The following is a 14114-nucleotide window of genomic DNA, read 5'->3' on the forward strand; positions in this document are numbered from 1 at the left end:
TTTCTTGAGAAGGTCATTCCTGAGCTAATTTCAGGATCAGGAGTAGCTGTCCCTCCCATTACATTAGAAAGAGCACATCGCCTGGGCCAAAAAAAGACCAGCAGCAGATAAACCACAAGGCCCTTCTGGTGACTTCTGCAGAGATGCTCCTCAGGAAGATGCAAAACACAGAGAACTGAACAGTGATAAGAGATGGAGTATGTGAGTTCAGATTGTAGTGACATGGTGATACATTTCTGTTGATTTAAAGAGACTGATGATAGAGATGTGATTTGTTTGTTCAAATGTTATGCTCCATGTTGGCTGTCTGCTTTAGTACATAAAGCCTGTGCTAAGTTGTATCCACTCAGTTGAGTGCCAAATGTGGAAGATTGGATTTGTGGGAAAACTGAAAAATACATTTACTTTCTGATCACATTCATGATGCATTTTAACATAAGTCTAAGCAACAGAGTGAATGTCCACGCTAATGACAAATCTGAAGTCCAACTTGTTGTTTTCTAAGTTTTCCTAGTTAATAATCTCAAACATTTTGATCCACTCTTTTGTTGTTTAAGAGAATTAGCTTCTCTATTTCCTGTGATATCAATTGATTAATTTCTCCTCATATCTTTTTAATTTCCACATATGTATGTGTTGCCTTACTGTACTGAAGGGTCTCCCTTAACTTTGGCAGTCTTCATGATGCACTCCTTCTCATGGTGGTCAAGAAACAGCATTATCAGGCCTCGTGGTTTATCAGCTAACCGTCTTTTCGGGCCTGCTCTCTCTGTAGTAATGGGAGGGACCGCAACTCCAGTCCTGGATACACCTCTTCAGAAAGCCCTCGGTGTTGATCCCCCTTCTCACCCTTCAGAGTCTGAGATAGTTTCTGCGGGAGCTGGACTCCAAATCCAGAATCTTTCTCTTCATAGCCTTGTTTCTTCACCTCGGCTCTCAGTTCCTGTAACTCATTCCTATTGTCTGAATCACACCTCAGTTGTGTCCCTGCTGTCTCCCCCCACCTTCAGGCCCGCCATATAAGCTTATTTTTTATCAAAGCAGTTAACGCTCTCTGCCCTCACCTCAGCTCTCAATGACGCCATGTCACGCTGCATTTCACGTAACTACTACGCTACTAGTAATTCTACGATATACACAGGAGTCTAGATAGACTCTTTAAAAGATTGTAAACAAAGAAATCCTAACCTCCAGAATTTAGTCAAAAGTGTGAATTCGCTGAAGAAATTCTCATTAACCTCACAATATCACAACATATTAAAAATCAAAAATTAAATTTACTACAGGCCCTTTTCACGATAGGCCCTAGTTCCTGTTGCCGTAAAAGTGTAGATCTTCACTTCTCGATCCATTTATTCTCTGAATTTGCTGTGAAAACTGTGTTTAGAGTCTCAGAGCTAAAGGCTAACACACATTCACTTAAATATAAAACGCACAAACGTTTTGTAAACAGGTTAGTTCAGTTTTTTGTTTTTTTAACATTATTGATTCCATTTATTTTATGTTAGTATTAGCTTAGCGACAAAAGCACATACTTTTATAAACATATAGATGTCTCCAGGTGAAGTATTTTCATGGGATGTAAAATTCTGAACATGTAACTGGGATTATCATCTGGGACTCTCTCTTTGTCTTCATTCATTATTCATTTATATTTACAAGACTCAGCTAATTCCCCATAAGAATGAATTGAGCAGGAAGTGGAGCTCCGTGCTTTTAAGTTCACCTTGACCTATTTAAAAAAAAAAAAATTGTTTAATGGAAGATTATGACAGATAGACAATCATAAATTTAACATTTTACAGAACAAAATTACTTATAATTTGGCAAACGCTTAAATGCACCTTTGAGAATCCTCCTTTGTAATAGGAAATCACTAAAAAAAACATTGCTTATTTATTGTTTAAAAGATTTAAAAACATAAGCATTTATATTTGATATTGGTTAATCATTGAAAATGTGTTTTGGTTTACTCGAGTTGTCTCCAGTTTTTTAGGTTTTATTTGTTCATTTGTAGGTTGTGTTACCTTCAGAATGACCGTTCTCTCAGGTGTGTGCAAGTAGAAGAGTCCTGGCTCTGCCCCCTCGCAGGTGAAGGAGGCGTTGCTCAAACACACCTTTCCCAGCGGTGTCACATCTTGCGCCGTCCTAAAGTAAACCAGAGCGTTTGTCTCCTCTTCAAAAACAAACCAGCGCTGCTTCCACGCCTTCAGAGCCCCTCCCCGTTTCAGCAGGTAACCACGGAGACAGGGGGCAGGGAATGGGGGTATGGTTCCAGTATCAGATGCTGTGGTCTTGGAAGAAAGGTCCAGGGTTTGAGGGGTTGTGGGTGGGGTCTGAGACAAAGTAGGCATGTTTTGAGAAGATATAGGTGTGGTTTGGTCAAAAACGGGTATGGTTATAGTTGAAGGGGTGGAGCTTGTCATTTCCGCGGTGGGTGGGATTTGTTTTTGAGTAAATTCTGAGTAGTGTTTTTTGATCTTTGGCTCAGAAGCAGTTCCCACAGATTCATAAGGTTTTCCAACTTCTGATAAAGGTGTACTCACTGCTGATGAGGGCGTGGCCTGTGCAGAGGGGGAGGGGTCTATGACAGTATTGAATTCTGACGCAACATTATCTGGTTTAGAAGTTGCATAAACGTCCTCAGAGTGTACAGAATATTTTGCATCTTTTTCAACTACATTTTCAGATATTTCTAAATGTGGTTCTTCTCTTTCAGATTTGCCCACATCTCCTTCCTTTTCAGAAAGAAATTCTGGAGTAATTTGGTCTTTTGAAGTAGGACAATAAATAACTTCTTTTAAGATGGAAGGCTCGTCTCCAGCAGCATCTAGTTTAGATTTAGTCTGGATTGGATCATGCTCTCCACCTTGACAAAAGTCACTCAAATCATCATTTAAGATGCATTTATCACCCATCATGGCATCTAGCTCACATTTAGTTTGATTAAGTTTATTTGCTTGACCTTTTACGGTGATATTGTTGTTTGTAACATTTCCTACATCATGTTTAGGTAAGTCTTGACCTTTTGCAACAGTGGTTCTTGTTTCCAGTCCATCATTTAAGGTGGGATTCTCATTTTGAACCTTTTCCTGTTGTGCAATTTCAGGAATATATTCTGGCTCAATTTTATCTTCTAAAACATTGTTGTCAAATTCACGGAATTGACTTACAGAATTTGCAGGATTTAGTTTGAAAAACTCACATCTTGAGCCAAATTTCTGCATGTTGGTTTTAGTGTTTTCCAAACTGGGTCCATCTGTGGCAGGAACAGAATAGGAATCAATTTGGGGTCCAGAAATATAATTTGCTTCAAGTTCAACTTGAACTTTCACACCTGCAGTATTGTCCGTTTGCGTGCTTTGAAATATATTTGACTGGTTTTGATTGTCTGCATTTTGTTCATTTGGCTTAATTTCTAATTGAGTTACGTTTATTTTAAAGATACTGCGTTCATCCAGCCTTAGCTTTCTGTCCTTTTCCTGTGGCCGTCCAGAAGGATTTCTGTCCAGAGTTTGCTGGTCTCTTGGCTCTGGTTCTGGACTTGATTTTGCAGAAGAACTCATAGTAGAGTTCCACAGGGCTTTTATGTTGATGGAGCAGAGGAAGGGTCCCTTCCTGGACCCTGGAAGAGAGCAGATCAAAACATGTGAAAGAAAACTGCCAATGCGGAGTACACCAACACCAGAACTGCCTTTATGTTAGAATTTTAGGTTTGGTTCTCAAACCAATTATCCAATGAGAAAGCTGAACAAGCCCTTCAGGTTTACTCTTCCATTGACTCAAACCCCAGCGCCTGTGGCCAGTCATTTCAGTGCAGGGCAGGCTTTAGGCTTTAGGGCTGAGGAGAAATTATCTTGCTGCTTTTCTGGATTTGTGTCTGGTGTTGCTTAAAAAAGACTCAATCTGATTTGTAGTCATCTTGTTAGTGCCTGCTAGATGTAGTAGAATAGTAATATTAAATAATGGCAGTAGATTGCATTAAATCCTTCAATAATGTAGCAGGAGAGGTTAGACTAATATCATTAATTATAATTCTTCCATGGCACTGCACAACTACTAATACAACTTCTGATACAACAGCTAGTACTGTACTAGTGCTGTACTACTACTACTGCTACTGCTACTACTACTACTACTACTACTACTACTACTACTACTACTACTACTACTACTACGGTATAACATTCATTTCACAGTACAATACTGTGTGGGTGGAGCCTTACCTGAACCAGGTGTGTCTGTGTTCACCCCGCAGTGTGCATTCCTCAGCTTTAGGAATCAAAGGAGTGACGAGGGCAGGACAGAGGAGGTAGGCCACACACATGAAGTAGTACAAGCACCTATTCTATACTTGTATTGTTACTTAAGGTAGTAGTCCTTATAGTACTGCTAACTTTCTCTTGACTCTATCTCTCCTTGCTTGACTTCTCGCTCCTTCCCTCATTCCTTCCTTTGAGGCTCCTTCCTGAAATTCCTGTTTAACCCTTTCACAGTAAAAGTTTTATCAGAGACAGTTGCTTTCAGAGTAAAGCCTGACATCAACTGATATCATTTGACAAGGTAGATCATGTTATATGGGAAAGGCCTTTTAAATGTAAAAAATGCAGTAGTATAAGAAAACTAGAGAATAATGAATTAGCCAGATGAATCAAAAATAACTGTCCAAATATTATACTGCTTGTATATGGTTAGTAAGTAATTGTTTAAAAGAAGACGACATAAACTAATTCAGTCAACTTTATTTACAGAGCATGAAATAGACCATTTATTAAACAAACATCAAAAATAACACCAATACAACATGTAAGAATTCACAAAAATTATGTAAATTACAACAAAAATTAGGACATAAAAACTTAAAATATGTCAAATAGATCAAAACAATATAAAATAGCTTAAATCACAGCAACAGCCTCATCAAGTGGGCATCTGTGGAATTACAAAGATCAGGATGACCTTCGGCCCAGTTTATTGTTTTAAAATGGTTATGAAGTGAAGAACTACCATGACCAGGACCAGGACCATGACCAGGACCTGGACCAGGACTAGGACTGAACCAATGGTAAACAGGGCTTTTCTATAGTCAGTGACATTGTAATTACTGAGCCAATGTGTTCTTTTTGTATTTAATGCACAAATACAACTCACCCAAAACAACATAATTTTACTTTGAAGCAAAACATAATTTATTTCAAAAGATTAATATTTCAATATTTGCGGAAAATAAACTTCCCTAATGGGATCGCGGAACGTGACGTTAACACGTAAAACCCGGAAGTGACGAGCTGTCGCCTGAGTCAAAACAACAAACACGGTCCAGAGCAAGAACACCGAGGAGCACATCCGCGGGAGCACCGTGACAGGTCCGCCCGGGAGAGAGCGCAGCAAGCGGCCAGGAGCGAGCAGAGAGTCCCGGAGAGTCTGGACCCGCCTGGTAGAGCCCTGAGCCCTTTGCCCTGAGTTTGCACCCGCTTCTCGGAGCTCTGTTGGCGGCCTTTAGACCAGCGGTGGGTCCAACGGTTTGTACCAACCTGACAGAGTTTTGTAGGCATACTCAGCTGGAGCAGTATGTGGATAGAGCCCGAGGAGGTCGGGCTGGCCGCGCCGCTGTGGGTCTCCGAGCGAGCCAATCCCTTCTTCATTCTGCAGCGGAGGAAGGGCCATGGTCGCGGCGGGGGTTTGTCCGGTGAGTGTCCGGGAGAGCGCGCGCCCAAAGCCGAGCTCTGAGGCTGAGTGTGTGCCTCCAAAGAGAGGGCTCGGATGTTTATTCATGACCGACTCACATGAACTTGAATAGGCCCACCTGGTCCATACCACGTCAGAAGCAGTCCTGGTATGGCCTGGTTTGCTCTGTTTAGTACTCTGCTTGATTTGGATTGGTTGTATCCTTTGTAGGTCTTCTTGTGGGGACTCTGGATGTGGTGCTGGACTCGTCAGCTCGTGTGGCTCCATATAGAATCCTGCTACAGGCTGGAGACACCCAGATCTACTGGATAATCGCCTGTGGTCAGTGAACTTGTTAAAGACCAGGACTAGACCAGGACATGGACTAAACTAGGTCTTAACCTGAACTAAACCAGGTCTAAAACACATGTTTCTGGCTTCAGGTTCGTCCCGTAGAGAGATTACTGAGCACTGGGACTGGCTGGAATCCAACCTGCTCCAGACCATCTCCATCTTTGAGAACGATGAAGACATCACCACCTTTGTCAGAGGAAAGATTTGTGTAAGTACCCTGTGTAGCGGTAGGTCCAGTGGACATAAGTCTGATGAAACTAAAGCTCTACAGAGAGATACAAGACTGACTTTCTGTGCAAAATAATAGACTGAGATGACTGTTGGGCCGGCGACGCTGAAACTATAAGGTTGAATTTAGCTCGCCTTATATCAGGCGAGGCTTGTGTGATCATATGCTTCTGATTGGATCAAGCTTATATTCTTGACCCTATGCGTGTCATTATTTTTTGCATGGTCTGATTTAAAGTACGTACATACGTACATGGTCTGATTTAAAGTACGTATATACAGGCTGAGAAATAGATTTTCAAAGTTAGGGGCGGCGTCATAAGAACAAGATAAATGTGTTGTTTTAAACCTGGTTATTAGCATGTAAAACAATTTAAAGTTCTTTTATCTGTTATTTGATATGAAGAGCACAAATACTGAATCTTATAAATCAGAGATCATGATCTTTAAAACTGTTTAATTCAATATGATAATGTTTCTTATATATAAAATAAATACTGTTTACAGCATTTGACACAAGGAGATCTTGTGGAATATATGAAATTATGTCCTACAAAATAAACTACTAACATAATATACATTGCCCCGAAAATTAGACCGGGCATTTCCGAGGACACGTGAACGCAACACGAACGCAGCGGCCAATCAGATGCCCGCTTTCATCGATATTACATCACGGAGACCGCTCGGCCAATGAGAAGCGAGAAGACGTGCAAAGTGGGCATGTCTGTCAAAACGAAACTTAAGCGACGAAAATGCCCCGAATATGGACAAATTACTAGTTAAATCGTGTTTTTTTTTTTTGAGGAGAGGCACAGCGGGCCCCCTCCTATTTCAAACGTTTATTTCGCAGCCTGACATGCTTGCTTGCATGCTTGCTTGCTTGCTTACATGCATACATGCATATGCATGCATGCATGCATGCATGCATGCATGCATGCTTGCTTATTGCTTACATGCATACATGCATGCATGCTTGCTTACATACATGCATGCATGCATGCATGCATGCTTGCTTGCATGCTTGCTTGCTTACATGCATGCATGTATGCATGCATGCTTGCTTACATGCATACATGCATGCATGCTTGCTTGCTTGCTTGCATGCATGCTTGCTTGCTTGCTTGCTTACATGCATGCATGCATGCATGCTTGCTTGCTTACATGCATGCATGCATGCATGCTTGCTTGCTTACATGCATGCATGCATGCATGCTTGCTTGCTTACATGCATGCATGCTTGCTTACATGCATGCATGCTTGCTTACATGCATGCATGCTTACTTACATGCATGCATGCTTACATGCATGCATGCTTGCTTGCTTACATGCATGCATGCTTGCTTACATGCATACATGTATGCATGCTTGCTTACATGCATACATGCATGCATGCTTGCTTACATGCATACATGCATGCATGCATGCTTGCTTACATGCATACATGCATGCATGCATGCTTGCTTACATGCATACATGCATGCATGCTTGCTTACATGCATACATGCATGCATGCTTGCTTACATGCATACATGCATGCATGCAAGATGAGATAAGATAAAATAACATACCGTATTTTGCGCACGAAAAAGCACACCGGATTATTAAGCGCACCATCAGCTATCTGTGTACCATGTGTACTGGTCCATAAATAAAGCGCACCGGACGATAAAGCGCATAAGATAAACAAAACAGACGGATATGTCAGAGTCAGTTGAGCTTTATGAAACGCGTTCAACTCATTCAGATCAACATTGTTCAACATCAAAACACACTCTGCTATCGCTAACAGACACGTTAGCATATCCAAATCAATTCTCATTCAAGATCACTTGTAAACACATAAAATACAACCACAGAACACACTCTGCTACCGCTAAAAGACACGTTAGCGTATTCACAACAACTACCAGCCTCGTTCAGTTACAACACGTAAAATACATCACAATACACTCACTTTTTCAGTTCATTCCTCGTCATCAAATCCTTCAAATGCGCCGAAGTACATCCTGCATAGCTATGACCAGACGTCCCGATTTACCTGGGACAGCCCCGATTGTTTACGTCCCGTGTCCCGGTTTAATGTCTGCTGGGGCGCATAATGGTAAAAGCAGCCAAAGCGCAATAGTGCTCCGTGCTAAAATCTCTTTGGTCATGTGATCCCACATCTCGGACCCACGCGGCAGTTCAGTGATGATTCCGGCCTTTTGATTCCCACAGTTGACTGATAGTTTAACCCGTAAGCGCATATTATAAGAGTTCCAATGGTCTCTAGGCAGCAGCCATCTTGGGCCATCACCGGTAGGTGTCTGCGTTGTGCCTGACTGAAAATGTTGTTTACGTTTTGACAAAGTGTCGCGTGTGCCGCGTGCAGGTAGACTACTATTCCCAGAATGCTTTGCAAATATGTTGTTGGGACTTCGCGGTCAGTAAGCACAACCAGAAATAAACCATATATTATGCGCACCGGATTATTAAGCGCACGGACGGCTTTTGAGGACGTTAAAGACTTTTACGTGCGCTTTATAGTGCGGAAAATACGGTATGCCTTTATTGTCCACACATGGGGACATTTCGTTGTTGCAACGCAGGTAGATACAGAGGAAAAGAACAGATAATGTGTTTGTGTATATGTATATGTATTTATGTTTGTGTATGTGTATATTTATTTATGTATGTACAGGCCACGAAATAGACGGGGGCCCGGGCCCCGTAAGCAGTCAAATCTCCGGCGGGCCCGGGGTTTGAATTAGGAGGGGGCCCACCGTGCCCCTGTATATAAATTCCTCGAAAAAAAATAAAGAATTAACTAGTAATTTGGCCATATTCGGAGCATTTTCATCGCTTAAGTTTCGTTTTGACAAACATGCCCATCGCAGTCTTCTCGCTTCTCATTGGCCGAGCGGTGTCCGTGATCTAATTTCGATGAAAGCGGGCATCTGATTGGCCGCTGCGTTCGGTTGTGTTCGGATGTACTCGGAAATGCCCGGTCTAATTTTGCTCCAAAAGTGATATCTAGGTTGGCCGGCGTCAATCTCTACTCAGTCCGCAATTCAGTCTTTTTAAAGTTGTTTGAAACAAAAACTGTAGTTTTGCACATTAGGGACAATGTCAATGTGGAAGTATCCAAGGGCCCCGCCCTTTGGAGTTGTTAGCATCGGGGCAATGTATATATGTTAGTAGTTTATTTTGTAGGCTGTGATTTTATATATTCCACAAGATCTCCTTGTGTCAAATGCTGTAAACAGTATATATTTTGTGTCTAAGAAACGTTATTATATTGAATTAAACAGTATTGAAAGATCATGATCTCTGGTTTATATGATTCAGTATTTGTGCTCTTCCTTCATATCAAATAAAAGATAAAAGCACTTTAAATTGTTTTACATGCTGATAACGAGGTTTAAAACAACACTTATCTTGTTCTTATGACGCCGCGATGCCGCACCCGCTTGTGGGCCCCTGAAATTGCTGGGGGGGCCCTAACTTTTTTAGGTAGGGGGCCCCCCCTGGCCCCTAACTTTGAAAATCTATTTCTCAGCCTGATGTATATATGTATGTATATGTAGATAAACAAAAATATAAAGAGTTAATTTTAGAAATGTACAAAACTGGAGCTCTGTCCGCCCATTACTAACATTGTGTCGCCCTGGATCTCTGAGGGCGAAAAGTTACTATTAATATATGAAAAAAAACTTGGGATAATTTAGAATAGTTAACTAACATGAAAAACCTCTCTCCTTTGGGTGGTATTATCTGAATGTAGCCTGCTAACTTTGTAGTTTTGACCTCTAAAGACAGTGATAATCATGTAATAACAAACATTATCACTCTCTCATGCTAGTTCATGCATCTTTTTAAAATGGTCAGGAAAGGATACATTTAGTCTCATGCTTTTTATTTTGTTCTAGTTTTGACGCGTTCTGAGTCTTATTTCCTCGTGGCGTGGACTGCCTATTAGTCCTGCCACGTATCAATCATAAAACGCATCTACCGCTCACCTGCAGCTGCGTGCGGCTGCACGTGTATCAAATAGTATCAAATATTTATTTGTTTGTTTGAAATGCGACAGTGCATATTGACACAATCCCATGTAAATATGTTAGATTTGGCCGTAAAAGGCTATGTCCATCTGTAGCCCCCCCAGTAGGTTGACGTTAAGACACAAAACAGATCATTCACTGTAACTTTATAACATTTATAACAAAAAACAACTCGGAAAACAATGCTGTGTGCAGTAGCTGAGCCCCCCTCCCTCTGTGTGTACAGGGCCTGATCGCAGAGGAGCAGAGATCTCTCCTCTCTGAAGCTGACCAGGATCCCGTCAAGTTCCAGGAAGCCCAGCTGAAGATGCGCCGGCTCTTCTCCATGCCCGAGGAGGAGAAGCTGGTTAACTACTACTCCTGCAGCTACTGGAAAGGCAGGGTCCCACGACAGGGATGGCTCTACCTGTGTGTCAACCACCTCTGCTTCTACTCCCTCATCCTGGGCAAGGAGGGTGAGTCCCGCCTTGGATCGCATTAAGACAGGCATGTCCAAACTACGGCCAGGGGTTCAAATGCGGCCCTCAGACCAATTTTTATTGGCCCTTCCCTGCCAAGTTGGTCCAAACAACAAAAAGTTTAACTTTGGATTTTAACTAAAATTGGAATACCGGTCATTCAAGCATTCTGACGTTATACCAACCTAATATTAATGTTCCAAGTCTTATTAAATGTGTGGAGGCTCTTTAAAACTATGTCAAATGCAACATTTTGAATGATTTATTTTGACATTGTTGAGTTGTTTGTGGCCTTCTGGTCCATATAAGTTTCAAAATGCGGCCCTCAGTGAAAAAAGTCTGGACACCCCTGCATTAAGACCTTGTTTACTTCCTTGTTGTGACCTAGTTTTGTCCTGGACTTAATCATTTTTAACTGGACAATGGATAAGATGAAATAAGATAAGATGGCCTTACAGTTAATAGCTGTGTCAGTTGTTCGGAAAGTTAAACATCAGACTTTGCCTTCGTAAAAAGTACAGCATCGTCTGCATGTAGCCGAGTATTAATGTATGGGCAAACATTTGGCATGTCATTAATATACAATTAAAATCAAATGGGCCCCAAGTATAGAGCCTTGGTTTACTCCAATTTGACATCCTAGATATGGAGATTTAATTCCGCTGATTGACCATGAGATCAGTCTGATAAAATTATTTAATCCAAAAAAGGTCTTTCTCCTAAAACATTTATTTAGTTAGCCTACATAATAATAATCTGTGACAACTGTATCAAATACCGGTTTTAAGTCTAGAATAACTGCACCGACGAGAGGGCAACTATCAGAATAGTGTTAAACTTTTTCCCCTAGTTCCCGTTGAGTAATTGGCGCGGAAACCAACATGCACAGACAGGGTGCAGTGGAGTATAACTCTTAAACGGTTGTCAGTTGTTTAGCCACCTATTTTTCTATAATATTCTAACAGATTGGTAGTATACTGATTGGGAAGTCATTTTTTACATCATTTTCCCCCCCAGACTTAAAGACAGGGGTAATTGAGGCAACCGTCTAAGAGGGGAGAACAATTGAATGCCTGATAGAAAGATTAATAATGTGAGTGATTGGGCGTATAAAAATATCTTTGTACCTTTTTTATGAAATTTGTATCCGAACCATAGATATCTTTAGATTTGGAATTAATACATTTTTATTATGGAGGCTACTTCTGACTCGTTGATCTCTGCTATTTTAAAGATGGGTAGTGTTTCAATTACCGGAAAAGTAAAATCTTAATTTTACAGAAAAAGTCATGTAACACAGAATCTTTAAAAAAAATATTAAATTCTGATGCCACAACAACAGGGTCTTTTACCAGATCAATATTTGCAATTGTAATTCCTTACATTTACTTGTCACTTTACTGATTATTTTATTGATGATTTGCCAGATGTTTTGCCATTACCATTTGTAGTCTCTATAACTGACAGATAGAAATTTACCTCTGCTTTGCGCATGACATGAACTATCTTTATAAAGTAAAAAGTTGCCTGTCAGAGTTAGGTTACATTTTAAGAGACTTTTTCACAAATTGATCTCTAGTCATTTGATTTCTGCATTCTTCACAAAGCCATGGTCGATCACTTTTATTCCTTTTATTTCGCTTTTGGCCTTAGTTATTTTATTACTTGGTTTACGGATCTGCCGCACATAGATTATTGATTCCTACAATATAAATATAATTAATTTGTATATATTTTTTTTTTTATAAAGTACCGCCGACAACGCTAAATAGCATTAAATTAAATGTAAAAAGCTGTATTAAGTCAAACGATAAGAGCGCGTCAAGTAATTTCTCGCCAAACTCCTGCTGGAGTGAGAGACGGAGCTTGCTCCGAGCTGCTCTGTGCCTGCCCCGGGGAGAGCGCGCGCTTTATATCGCAAATACACATTTTAAACCCGTTCACCACATTTTCTTCAGCGCGTTTTGCCGTGACTTGGTGGGTGGGGGAGGGTGCACACTTAAGCGTCAGTTCTGTCTGTCTAAAACACGCTAAATCTACTGTTGCACTCACTTGTGCGCCGCGTCTCCCCCCTCTCTCCTTCTGTGGTGCGTTTTGGGCAAACCCGGAAGAAAACATCTTTTGAAATTGAAATTATATTTATATTTCGCCCGCCTGTGCAATATATTTCATTAAAAAATCCGTAAACCAAGTAATAAAATAACTACGGCCTTATCCTCTTTGTGTGCGCAGCTATTGTCCTATTAACTTTGGAGTGAAATGTTACACTATTTGTTGAAATATCATCACTTGAGACAATTTCACTCCAATCCATCTCTTTCAAGGCTTTTGCCAGATTTGGATGTTGATGTTTTGACACCACATCATGAAAACACGGTGGACTCTGATCAGATGTCCGGGACCTTTTGAAAATGTGATTTTAAAACGTTAATTTTCATGTAATAGTATGGCATTAGGATCAGGTTGAAAATTATAAATTTCTAGTAATCTTTTATTTGTAAACAGTAGATCTATTCTCTTTTTAAATTGATTAGTTGTTCGTGTTGGTTTTTCAATGAATTGAACCATGTTAAAAAAGGCCAGTTATTTGTTTCAAATTCTTTCTTTCTTTTCTGTTTTCTGTTATTTCTTTACTGGGAAAGCAACAATTCAATAGTCGTTTCAGCCGATCAAAAATCTCTACATTAGTCGATATATATAAATTACTGTGAAATAAATTTCCTTAGAGAGAACTATATTTACTCCGACACATTCTAGTGTTTGTCAGGCCAAACAATCTGTGAACATTTAAGACCATGACACCGTCTTTCGTGAATACATTTAATCCTGGCATATGTATTTATAGCATCAGGTGACACACTTGTTAGCCAGGTTTTGTAAAGCCAATGAAGTCAATATTAGATTCAAGCAACACATGCTCAATTTGTTCACCTTTTGTAATTAAACTCTGGATATTCCAATGTCCAGTAAATAGACCTTTAGGTTTTAGATGTGGGTCCCAAAAAACCCTTGCTTCATTTAAAGGTACAATGGCCGATTTTTCGGCGATTTGAGAACGCAGGCGGATATGCGCATGCGCACTCCCCCGTGCGGACTGATACAACACACACGTGCGTTTGTTTATTAGCGCGACGGATCGCATCGCATCTCTCGTCTCCCGTAGATTTCCGTCTACTTCTGAGCCAGCTCGAACAGTCTTTCTCCGTCTTCATTTTGTTCCGTACACTGAGGGAACTATATTATGATAGATCAATGCGCTTAGACTAGCGGAAACGTGGGGACGAGCCGCACGCGGCTGCAGGTGAGCGGTAGGTGCGTTTTATGATTGATACGTGGCAGGACTAATAGGCAGTCCACGCCACGA

The 14114-nt window shown here is 40.8% G+C and overlaps 2 protein-coding genes across 3 annotated transcripts in view; one reads left to right on the top strand and one right to left on the bottom strand.

The window, feature by feature from the left end:
* Window positions 1-4424, bottom strand: part of LOC140372504 (TBC1 domain family member 2A-like) — a 54620-nt gene extending 50196 nt beyond the window's left edge. Inside the window, exons 1-2 of the mRNA XM_072459615.1 lie at window positions 4227-4424; window positions 2028-3625 (exon numbers count right to left, since the gene is read on the bottom strand). Of these exons, the coding sequence (XP_072315716.1) occupies window positions 2028-3566 (1539 nt within the window). The 5' untranslated portion in view covers window positions 3567-3625; window positions 4227-4424. The remainder of the gene's footprint in view (window positions 1-2027; window positions 3626-4226) is intronic.
* An 877-nt stretch (window positions 4425-5301) lies between these two features.
* LOC140372494 (TBC1 domain family member 9B-like) overlaps window positions 5302-14114 on the top strand; it is a 115633-nt gene continuing 106820 nt past the window's right edge. For both annotated transcript variants that reach the window (XM_072459602.1, XM_072459601.1), the window contains exons 1-4: window positions 5302-5689; window positions 5899-6009; window positions 6111-6229; window positions 10519-10747. In XM_072459602.1, the coding sequence (XP_072315703.1) occupies window positions 5572-5689; window positions 5899-6009; window positions 6111-6229; window positions 10519-10747 (577 nt within the window). In that variant the 5' untranslated portion in view covers window positions 5302-5571. The remainder of the gene's footprint in view (window positions 5690-5898; window positions 6010-6110; window positions 6230-10518; window positions 10748-14114) is intronic.

The sequence above is a fragment of the Eucyclogobius newberryi genome, unplaced genomic scaffold (genome assembly GCF_026437365.1).
Source record: "Eucyclogobius newberryi isolate DKJ021-1_F unplaced genomic scaffold, fEucNew1.0.hap1 SCAF_24, whole genome shotgun sequence".
NCBI lineage: Eukaryota > Metazoa > Chordata > Actinopteri > Gobiiformes > Gobiidae > Eucyclogobius > Eucyclogobius newberryi.